We start from the raw sequence: 12,272 nt of genomic DNA, 5'->3' as shown, positions 1-12,272 counted from the left end.
TTAAAGGTTTAGCTAGACCAGGTTTCTCCAGCCTCTTCTATATTGAAAACTACTTTTGCTCAAGGAAAATCAAATTGAGCTACTAACAAATTTTAGCACTCTGCAGTAGTGACCAAATCCATTAACATTACACTAATGATTGACCAAACATTTAGGCTAGAAATACCAGTAGAAGCTTTAGGGAAATCATTGGTACGAAATGCCTCCACATGGGTAAAGAAATAACAGCCAAACAAGCATGTGCCCTCAGGCAAAAAGTCATAACACATTTTGAAAAAAAGGCAAATTTCCATAACTAGTATCTATTTATGTGGGCAAACCTATTCAGTATAGCAAAATGGTTTCTGAACGATGCAATTGTTCTTCAAAATATAGTTTTAATATTTAGCAATTATAGTACTCCAACATCAGATTGTCCTTTGTGCCAATAACTCCAATGTGAAATTGTCTCACATGGACCGATTCTGTTCAAATGGCCAGGCATTATAATCGCATGTCGTGGATGATCACCACACCGTCACGGATGATCACTACACAGTCACATATGCTCCTGTTGAGTCGATAATACCCACCATTATTCCAAGGCCACCATTGTGTCAAGGCTGGATACCGTAATTGCTGTGATTCCCACAATGTAAGTTATGGCATCTATTCTGCCAGGGGTGGCCATCAATATGTCGTGGATGGCTAAAATTAGTTTAGCCATGCTCCCAATATCTGTGATGGCTTCCAGTATGTTCCAATTAGGCCACAAAGCTCCAAATAGATCATTAATACCATTATTTCAGTAATATACCAGGAATGGGCACCATTATTTCAGAAATTAAATGTGCAATCAGGAGCTGTATAATCTTTTGGTGGTACTTTACAACATGAACAGCTTCCAGTGCGCAATACTGTTTACCAAGGCAACACAATTTGAGACTCATTCGCACACAAATGTGAACACAAATACACATGCGAAGATGCATGTAACATTGTTGACTGTAATGTTGTGTTGATGTAATGTTATGTTGAACATGTGTGTAACACAAATACATTTGCATACTGCGTGTACACACACACTCAAAGATCCATTAACACCCGATGCGACTGCGAGCAAGGGGTATCTGCTACCGCAGTAGCAGTAAAAAAAAAGTTTTTGCTGAATTTATTTTTTAGCACCGATCTCAAACCTTTGGATGGCAGTCTTCTAGATGGCCCATCCAAGTGTGCAAAACGTGTCAAGCAATAGGGTGGGTATCATTGGCCCAGCCTTGCATTACAGTCCTGATAAAGGCCTTATGCCTGTCTGAGTAGGAAATGAACAAATTACTCTTTCTGCATTTGATTCATGTATAAGACTTTGTGTATGTGACGCAGTAGACCTCTTGGATATAAAACCAAACCAAATGCATTGCAGTAGAAGTGGAACCACATGCTAGGAGCACCAAATGGCCATCAGACTCTTCTAGTTCCCCCCCACCCCCACCCCATCCACAAAAAAAGCTCCGTGCCAATCGTCAGACTAATTTCTACTAATGCTGCAGCCTTTGTGGGTTTTCATTCATAAAGTTTGTCAACTCATGAATTATGGTTGAAACTGTTTGGTCTAAGTCTGCTACATAAGTTACAAATTTGTAAGTCCCAACCAATCCTAGATTTCCCTCCTGAATATGTAATCAGTACGCACCTCCTTTCCAATTTTCTGCTAGTATCGTATAGATGAAACACCACTTTTAAGGTAAGATTTAAGTGAACTCTTCTTGTGGACTCTTCTGTAACTGGCATATTTACTGTAGAGGTAATTTGGTTCTCCCAGTTTTAAGGGCAGCAAGCGGGCTTACCCTCAACTAAAGACAGTGTAGTCTACTCTCATCCAATGAACCCTACAAAATATCTAGGATTCAAATTTATTTATGCAAAAAACGTTAATTTGTATTTTGCTTGCCTGGTTTAGAGGGTCCCTCCTTTGCCTGCAGAGCCGGTCAATGATCAGCGAAGGGAGGGGCATGGTGAGTTTATTAATTTTTTTCCCAGGCCCACGAGAGATTGTTTTAATAATGGCACTTGGCATTATACAGTTCAGCTCTTGAACTGCAATAGTAGTCCTAGTTCTTCTTGGTGCTGGGGTTAATACCCTACCCCCTTTGTGTTCAGCCAGCATCACGCAGGCGAATTGAAACCTGCTTTGGGCTGTTACTCTTTGGTGGACTTCAAAGGAAAAAAAAGTTGTTTTCCAGATTATTTTCATGACTATTGGCTGTTAAAATACAGGGGGTGCATACTTTTAATTTCAAGTAACTTTATTAGGTATTTTCATAAGAGAAACACAAAAGAATGACCTTCGTGAATTGTACAGAAATAGAACATTGACGCAATACAACCGCTGGGAATAGCATGAGACTTATCAATATGAAAAACTATTATTCCAAGCAATATACAAGAAACGTGAGGACAAAGTTCCAGCTGATATAAAATATTGTACACTAATGGGTAATCTTCAATTAACCCACGAAATAAAGGAGAGGATAAAGAAAAACTAAAGTGATGAGAATAAACTAATAACACTAAAGGAATAGGAATAATGAAGCGATTCGGAGCAATATAGAGGCCTACTCCTGCTTATGTTGGGCATTATGTTTAAGTACATGTATTCGAGAAAACATTCTGTGGAAACAGAATCTACTAGGGTTAATACATCTACGGGTCCAAACAGTGTTTTATGCATCTTTGAAAATTGTTAAGAGGATATGTGAGTGAGGAATCTCTTGAAGATGGCGCCAGTATAGTGATCATGGTGGTTTGTGTAGTAAAGTATATATCTAGTGTATCCCACATACATCTGGTAGAAGGTTTCCAGGGAGAGTTTTGAAGAGTGATATCTGCGTCCCTGAGGTGAGAAATCCACTTCATCCATTCACAGGGATGCATACTTTTATACCTTAAAAAGCAGCTCACGCAACAGCAGAAAGGTTTTCTGTTGCCCCACTTAGTGGGTCCATCTCTGCATCCGATGGGCTATGGATAGGTTTGCCATGTCCTGGCACAGCAGGTCTGCAGACCCCCAGCAGCTAACCTGAAAGGAGAAACACACCTAGTTGATTGATGAAGGGAGCTTAAGGTTTGGTGGCACAGGGTGGGAAAGGTATTCTAGGGCTCTGAACCTTTTATCCCACTGTCTCGGTGGCCATGACACATTCTCTTTCCAGTGGACTTTAAGCTTACAGTGGAGACTTGGGAGCAGGGTAAACTACCCATTCAGCAGATAACTGGTGATGGTATGGCTAACCAAATACTTGAATAACTTGCTGTATACGAAGCTAATACATCTAAGGCATTTGTATGTTTTCTCAAACCCATCAGACTGGGTCTTGTCATGAACGCTGACATTTTCATGTGATGTGCTCTTTTTAAGAATAAACATTTGTCACTCAACCAAAATAGTAATTTGTCTTTTGTGCCATTATAACAAAAGGTCCCTTTGACTTACTGGCACCGGTATGACCAAAAAAGAGTGATCTTGGTACAGTTAATTCAACATTAAAGAATTGATACCCCTTTCTGTGCTTTTGAGAATGTAGGATGTTTTATATGAAGATGGCGTGGTAGATTATAGGTTGAAATATTTGTCTGAGTTTATGTATTGTAAACTACTGAACGGATTCCAGATATATCAGATTGAATATATTTTGCTGTTGTCTTCCAGAACAAGTCAGTTTACATGCTGTACATTTGTGCAATTAGGGTCGCTAGACACCGATGGTCGGGCTTTCTATAGAAGTTGGCAGAGGATCTAGAGTTTTCAGGGAGATGTTGCTGACAGGTTTTTAATTTTTGAATCCGAAGATGCAGAAGAGACACTGAAGTGGGAGGGGTGTAGGGTGATACGCAGAGGATGGTAACTAGTAATCTGTTTATTTATTAAAAACTGTTGTGCATAACTATGCAGTCCCGTTGGTTTTTGGTGGGAAAAGATGTGGTGGAATGTCGAAATTGATGGTCATACTGGCAATTGGATTGTGGGTAGAAGTTGGTCACCAATCTGGAGTGAGTCATTACGTTTTAAACTGGATCTGTCTTTTGAACGAGAAGGGTACAAGTGCATCATAAATACGCTGTTTTGTGGAAACGGTACATTTCACATGTACGCATCCTCTATTACCCTCGAGTCCACCTGATTGCCCAGAAGGTGCAAAGACCATCCTTTGTCTAAAGTAACTGAAAGAACAGCAACTTTGCCACGTTGTCTGGTGACAAACCCATGTCACTAGCACTTTTGTATGTAAACCTTATCGCCTGGTTTCTGTCTCTTTAGAACTTCAACATAATCAGATGGCCCAAGAGATTGTACTCTACATCAGCAGGTGTCCAAATTCAGAGGTTTACCGTAAGTGCCTGCTTATAGTAGCCCCAGCCACATTACTGAATGGCAGAGGACTTTTTTGCACTGCAACTTGCCCTCCTGAGAAGACCAGATCAGTCTGCTTTTTCTGCATGTTTAGTAGACTTAATTGAAAGCGTCAGATAATCGTAGGTCCGTGTTTAGAGCCCGTCTCCGTAAATTCACTGGCCCAGTGTCCTATGTTGCATTTGTTGTTTGTTCCGGCAGGCGTTCTTTTGCCCGGCGCTAATGAGGCTTTACTTACAGAACGGTTACTGGTTTTAAGGACCATGTCCGATTTGAACTAGAGCTTATGGAGCTGCCCTCTGATCATGTACCTGACTCTGGAAGAATGACGGAGTGGGGAGGCTTCCCGAATCTTCCACTCCTATCGCCAATCTAATGTTACAAGGAATAGGTCCTTTCACTTCTATTTTTGGACTAGGATGCATAAGTCATGTTATAACATTGTTGCGTAGTTTGCACATCGGTGCAAGTGCGCCTGGTACACTTGAAACTATTTCAGTTTTGATGGCACCTTCTTTAAACATGTAGTTTTTGCAACCCTGCCTACCACAAACCGGAAATTTGGGATTGCAAAAATAAGGTTGTATTTGCCTCGCATGTTTTAAAAACCTTGAAGAAAACTTAGTTTGCTCATTCTTGTGCTGTGCTTGTTTGTGTTAAAATGATCTCCATACATTTGCTGGTTTTAACCTGGCCGTGCAGGGCAGATATGCAGGTGATTGATTGATATGTGCAAGTCACCATTGCGATCTCAAATGAAGTTGGAATTGCAGCTGGGCATAATTTCTGTGAGACACTTGAGGGCTCTTTTTATTTTTTTAATGGAACATTTGGAACTGCCTTGGTCAAGTCAAGAATAACTTTATTCGGTTCCAAAGACCTTAAACGTTTGACAAACAACACAGTTGTAAAATTTCATAACATATTTGTAAAACAATGTAGTTAGAATTAATAAAAGATGACTTTCATTAAAAGCTGGCAGTTGGAAACAAAGTCCATAATACAAATGACCTCGCACAGCAAGATATCAGTGATCATAAACTTCCAAAGTTATAAAAAATTGTGCATTATAAATTAGAACGTTCTGGGTCATTTCAACTGGAAAGTACTGAATGCGGTCTGTCTGACCGACAATGTATCGACTATACTTAGAATGATTTATCCCTCAATGAAAGTGGCCTTTCATAAGTCCATGTAGGTTTCAAAATGTTGGGAGGGGGTGTATGGACTAATCCGGCTCCACTTCAGTTGTGGAAACAGGCATACTTCAGATCAGGATGTGAAATATGCCACTGCAAGCAAAGGGAGTTTTTCAATGTTAATTTCCTAATAGAAACGTCGTACACTCCTTCAGGCTACATACCTTTATGGACACAATTTAGCACGTGAAGCTGAATAAGAGGCCCATTTGTGATTTCTTACTAATCTGCCCAAAAGTATGGAATGTTAGAGATTTGTACTCGGGCTTGATTTGTTTGTGAATGGTGTAGCAAAATGTAGTTGCGAAGAAGATTTCAATAACTGTTGAAGTGGGGGCAGGTCCCACGTTTTTAAAATCCGATTAACCCGTTTAGGTATTGTGGATGAACATGCGGATAAGTGTCATAAGGGATCCTTTGATTTAAAAAAAAAAAAAAAAAAAATATAATTTAAAAATAGTTTGTGATAGACTCCAGTTTGTTACTCTAGTTTATTAACTTGTGATGTGAATTACTATTTTTTTTTTTACTTGTATCCAACAGCATGTATTGTAGCATTTACCAGGGGTATTTTTATTTTTATTTTTTTTACCACTTACAAGATGAATATTTCACATTACTAATAGAATTGTTAAGAGTTTTAAAGAGGTGCCCATTCACTTGCATACCGCTGCCCTCTGGTATTAGACACAGATGTCCATCTAGTTTCCTATATCTCATTCCTCTGCTGATGATTTTCAAACCTCTCCCAGCTGCACATTAAAATTGTAAAATGTAGCAAATCATCTAACTCGCCTTGTAGCCCCTTAATTTGATGCTGCTTTGTACTGCCTGATTAATTACGGTGGGTCCTTTTTAAGCATTATATTTGTCTTTTTAGGGCTCCTGACTGCGCACCATTAAAAAGTAAAATGATTTATGCTAGCTCCAAGGATGCAATCAAGAAGAAATTTACAGGTAAGGAACAGCAACTGCTTCCTGGAATTTAGAGGGTGAGGAAGAAAAGTAGCTTGGAAAAGCAAATTTTAATGGGCAGAGTAGACCAGGGTGCCGGTTGCTCTACAGATGGTTGTTTTCAGCTAGCATGGTATTTATGGATGAATGGCACTGTTTAAGTTAAACGGCATACAATGTTTTCTTAATTTTAATTTGTTTACATTTATAATAGAGCGCGATTTCATGGAGTAAAAACATTACAATTCAGCACCCTAAATAGAAAGTTGATACGTTACTGAAATAAGGCACCAGAACAAGATATGAATGCAAATACAAGGAAGTGTATGATTCTAAGCAAGGCGTACTGATTTCTGACACTGTATCAACCTATCTGTTGAACCTCAGCACCTGGTTAGCTTTACACTTAAAAGTTTCTTTACATTTTCTGTCCCCTCTTGTCGGATAAAATTGAAGTTTCGTCTGAGCCATTTTATTCTCAAAATAGAATACAGCTAGGATTGTATGCACCTAAACACCTCCTAGACGTGGGACAGGCATCCACCAACATTCCCAAGGATATAATGATCCTTAATCTTACATCTTCCCAAATGCAATTTGGGTCCAACTGAACAATACATTCGGTCCTGGCTGAACGTTTATGAAAGACTATCTCGTGACTTAGTTAAAGAACTTTGTCTGCTGATGTGGCCACATCTAAGGCGAGGATGTATTGGTCTGCCACTGAGCTACTTTTCTTTGGTGTAAATTAGCAAATAAAGTAAACCATGGTGCTGGAGTTTATTCTTGTTGCTCAATTTCCCTGAACGTAGTTGGCAACAGCATTTGTCCGGCTATATTGGGACATGCCGCCATTGTGTCCATTTTGCTGTCTACTCAAGTAATCAGTAATCCAACTCCTCTATTTACTGTATCATATAATATTTTGGGACCAAGGCATTAAAATTGTAAGTATCCTCATCAATGTCCTCTAGCCTCAATACCCCTTGAAGCTATCTCTCAACTGCAGGTAGTGCGAAAAAAAGCTGTCTGGTATATGCTGAATTCCAAACTACTTAAGGCTATAAGTAGTGAGTGGAAATGGGCTGCAATGCTTTAATGAAGACCTACAATGTTCTTATTAAATCAGAAAACTAGATCATGTAGATAGTTACAAGGGTTGTTTGAAAAAGCTTATCTTTTATGTAAGATGACAGGAATGCTAGATTTAGAGGAGATAATTTTCATTTAACTGACTCCAAAAGTTCTCCTTTTTAGGAAGAGTGCGACCTCGCCCTATAGTTGCCATGTTCCTGATGGACCATGGCTCAACAATCTTTGATACTCCAGAGGACTGACCGTAGCTATCTAATAATGAGATTCCACTTTACTGAATATAGCATGCTAGCCTGCTGAAAAAGTTTTGATGTCTCTGGTGCAATGTGGCTCAGGTCAATAGTGTGGTAAATGGCATACAACGTTAGGAGTAGCCTGAGGCAGAAGAAAGATGTCCATGGAATATACTCTTTGAGGGCAGAGTGTTCCATATATTTAACCAGGAGGAACGGAAAGACAAACCTTGGACTATTGGAGCAGATGACCTATGCCAGTTATTAGCTACACTCTTTTATGGATCGCATATTTATTGCTGAAGTTTTATCGTACTTTCAGAAAGGTGTAAGGGGCTGAGCTGGAATCTATTAACCAGGAAGGGAGAACTGGCTTCTCTTTCAACCCAGGGTGCTAATTTAGGTTAATGTAATTTTACTGGGATTGTGTATAGCCTCTGTTTTATTTGTGAACTTTGTATTTTGCAGGTATCAAACATGAATTTCAGGCGAACCACTTGGAAGACATCCAGGATCGCTGCAATATGGCTACCAAGCTAGGAGGAACTACGGTGATCAGCCTGGAGGGCAAACCAATATGAAGCTGCAGTCTCTGTGCCAGTTGCTGAATGAGTTTCCACCTTTGTCTTGTGCTAACTTATTTTATTTGGGATGGGGCACGGAGTTCAGGAAGAGGGTTCAGCATCTTGTGCTCAAATTAAGTCTTGTCCCCCATGTGTTACTCGCCTTTTTGACATTAATGGCTAATGTCAAAATTCGGTTGCATCACCCCAAAGCCTGCCAAGCTTCATTTTGAAAGGGATTGCTGTCCAAACCATTTGCCAAATTGATGCAACTCTTGGTGTTGATGTACGTATTACTCCCATGCCATTGTGTAGAAGTCTGGGCAGACTGCGCTGTCAAGTGGCTCATCCTAAATATTCCAGGTTTTATTTATTCGGTTCAGCACATTTCCACAGTTTATTGGACCATGTGTATTTTTTGTATTTAACCAATCCGTAAGGATAACCTTTTTTTGTTTTCCTTCTGAACTTTTTGGACCAACTGCTTAGCCAGCCATTTGAAAAGGGGCTACATGGACATGCATTAGAACCACCCTAAAGGAACTTTGTATTTGATTTCTCAGATTGATTAATTTTTAAATATACCAATCCAGCATTTCTTCCATTCCAGCCCGATAACCAAATTCAGTAAGACCAAACAAGGCTTGCATGGTGGCAAACGTCAGCTCTGGTTTTGATGTTCTTCTCTGAACCTCATCCTAAAGTACCCACCATCACTGGATGTTTGCAGATATCCCCTCAAAAATGGAGAAGCACTTTCCATCACCTGTTGTCAGTACAAAAAGAAAAATCAGCGCTTAATAAAAAAATAAAAAAATCATTTGTTTATTGTATGTCTTACAGAATGGTTCATTCTGGGAGGTGGAGGGGGATGCCAGGCTATTGGTTTGGCACTTCTAAAGAACAGTTTACTTGGTTGGCCTCAAATGTTGTGATATCCTTGTGAGTTTTGGTGCTAGCCAACGGTAGTGTGCCTGATTGGTAATGGATGGTTCCTGTGTGGCCTTTGTGGAAGCTTTGCATATGCCTACTTAAGCAATGCTTGGGTTTAGTTACTGCAAACCTAGTGATAATGGCACTCCTACAGCACTTAGCGTGTGTGGTTGATATAAATGTGCTTTATTAATGGATCTGATCAGTTTGTGGATTTGTACTGTCATTCATGCTCCTTGAGTTTGGGCTTGACGTAGCGTTTTTTTTAATACCACTTTTTGTACCCAGGTGCATGCCCGATTGTCAGTAGTGGCCTGCCATGCTTCATACAGATAGTAAAGAGATCTAGTCATGCCGTTACTTTATTTTTGCGCAACAAACACATTTGTTTCGAGCGAACAAATGTGTAATTATGCCAGTTTTCAAAACATTGTGGTTGTCTTTGTAGTGGAAACCATTTGTTCACTTACCCTAGATGGTAAGTGAGGAAGGGGAATACTTGGACCCTGTATAGGTTCTACATTCCCAATCCCTGCAGAGGAATGAAGGCTGCCTTTGTTTGTGTTTCGGTTTGCTCTGAAACATAGCTGTATACGGAGAGTATGGTCCAGGGTGGAGTTAATCTGTTGGTTGTGTTTTTTTAGTAAAACTCAGTCCCTCCCTCAAATGGCTGTGCTCCTCAATAGTCTTGATAGTCTTCTGAGATGGGCCTCCAGAAGGATTTAATAAAGTTGGAGAACCAATGTGGCTGTGACCATGACAAAAGATTTCAAGCTTGGCAATGGGAGACAAGAGAATCGAGACTACATTTTTCTGATCTTTTAGACTACTAGCGGCAGATTACTTAATCTAGAATATTCCCTAGGTGTCGTACTCTTATCTGGAAAATTTTGAGCAGTACCATTGCTAGTTGGTAAATGGTGCTGAACGGCTGCGTCGTAGGTTTCATCTGGACCAAATGGGACTTGCGTGGTGCCAATATAGGTTCTACCCCAGCACGCTAACTTCAGTTCTTTTCTTCACCAAAAGCCGAGAACCTGAAGAGCTACTTCAGTCACTTTTTTGTAAACTTCAAAGTTTTGTCTACTATTTGAGCATTTTTGCACCCAGTGTACCTTGAGGGCGTCGCCTAAGAAACCAGTGGGTTTTTAACTAGCCTGTCCTCGGCAAATGTCTGATGGACCCCCATCTGGTTTGCTTGGGGGGCATGGAGCTTGCCAATCACTCCAGGAGCTGCTTGATTGCTGTACTCATGAATCTCAAAGTTATTCGGGAGCGGGAGACCAACCTTCTGGTGGGCTGGAATCAGATGACTCCACGCTCCAGGGTTTCTCATGTGGAAGGACCCTTGCCCGCTCAGTCATTCCAGTCGGTCATTGTCTCATTCAGAGACATTGTCCGATAAAAGCCTGAAACGTAAGAAGTTGAAGCACTCTTAATTTGCTGCACCATTCCAATCATCAGGCATCACTCCCGGATTTCCCCAGTGCATCAGAAGCATAGGTATGCTCCATGCCTCTCCCTTTCTGTAGTTGCTAGAGCAGCCTCCCAACCCCAATGAAACTATTTACTTTTAGGAGGCCATGCACATCGTATTTGGCCAGCCTGACCCCTTCTGGAGTGCTTACAGGTCAAAGGCTCACTGACTAGGTTTCTAGCAGCAGTTTTTGGGGAGGGGGGGGGGGCTCCTTTTCATCTGTGCCATTCTGGACACGTGCAAATCCGACATCCAAGGTTTCTTTCAGGAATGGGAGGAACATTGACTTGATCTGTTTCCTCACCACCAAAAATATGCAGTGTCAGCACTTCTGTGCGCAGGAGTTTCTAAGAGGCTCAGAGATGCTTTCCAACTTGACTGGAATATGGGATTCCTATACTGAATTCTGGGAGAGGTCAGAACTGACCGAGCCCAAGTCATCCTGGTGGCTCTGGATTAGATGAAGAGTCTGGTATCCAGAGCTCCTGAGTATGAACATCTGTCCTCTGAGGCTGCCCTTCCTTGATGATTTCCTGTTGCAGCAACTGCAGCAACTGGAATGGTTCTAAACCCGAACTTGCATGCTCCACCTTCATGCCAGGTGAAATGAAAGTTTATTAGCGGTTTGATTAACATCATTACAGTAAAATGTATGCAACCATATTTCTCCACACCTTCCATCATTGTGAATAAAAACTGTGAAATACAAGCAGCTCCACAGATTAGCCTTTCTTCCACATTTCATTTACAAGCTCTTTCTTCCTGCCACAGTAATATCATAGTTGGGCCAACAGTAATAATTGCACTTATCCCGTTATTGCACTCAATGTTACCAAAAAGTGAGCTTTCAATAAATAATACACAAAGCCCATTATTTCATTTACTTTCTGTGACACCCTATGGTGTTAACCAGTTCTCGCTCTTACCCATTGCCATTCTATCTATTAAGGAAACCTTTCCATGCAATTTCTATATCCCAAGGGTGAAATTTTGCACTGTTTTTCTTTTCCTTTTCCTCGGCCCAGGGCACTTGCCCTGCCTCGAGCGTGCCCATATGGTAGTGTGAATTACACTTGCAGATGTAGAAGACAACAAATGGGGATGCCAGCACTTTGTTCATATGCGCGTACTTTCATCTACAATTAGTTGTATGACATGGGTCATATCTCATCCTAAAACCAATAAATAAACGCTTAAGATCAAGGGAAGCAACGATGCAATGCTCCAGGTAGGTGCTGCCACGATGGCGTCCGTTCTGGGGTCCAGTGGAACCGGTCAATCAAACAACCAGATGCTTAAGGCATCTGTGAAGCGCAATAGAGATGTGAGCAGATCGGGGTCCGGGAGGATAGTCCGTCCAGTGCAGCTAGTCCTGCTGAAACTACGGCAGCGAAGTGTGGTATCCATCCATCTGGGTTGCAGAGCCGA

General features: G+C 40.9%; 1 protein-coding gene across 1 annotated transcript in view; it reads left to right on the top strand.

Annotated features, from left to right (window-relative positions):
• Positions 1–9,254, top strand: part of LOC147692030 (cofilin-1-like) — an 80,584-nt gene extending 71,330 nt beyond the window's left edge. The window contains exons 3-4 of the mRNA XM_086938327.1: positions 6,470–6,546; positions 8,340–9,254. Coding sequence (XP_086794453.1) covers positions 6,470–6,546; positions 8,340–8,452 — 190 coding nt within the window. The 3' untranslated portion in view covers positions 8,453–9,254. The remainder of the gene's footprint in view (positions 1–6,469; positions 6,547–8,339) is intronic.
• Positions 9,255–12,272: the final 3,018 nt, after the last annotated feature.

This window comes from Lissotriton vulgaris, chromosome 9 (genome assembly GCF_964263255.1).
Source record: "Lissotriton vulgaris chromosome 9, aLisVul1.2, whole genome shotgun sequence".
Taxonomy (NCBI): domain Eukaryota; kingdom Metazoa; phylum Chordata; class Amphibia; order Caudata; family Salamandridae; genus Lissotriton; species Lissotriton vulgaris.
Note: the sequence above shows the minus strand (reverse complement) of the source record. Positions and strands in the feature narration are given on the sequence as shown.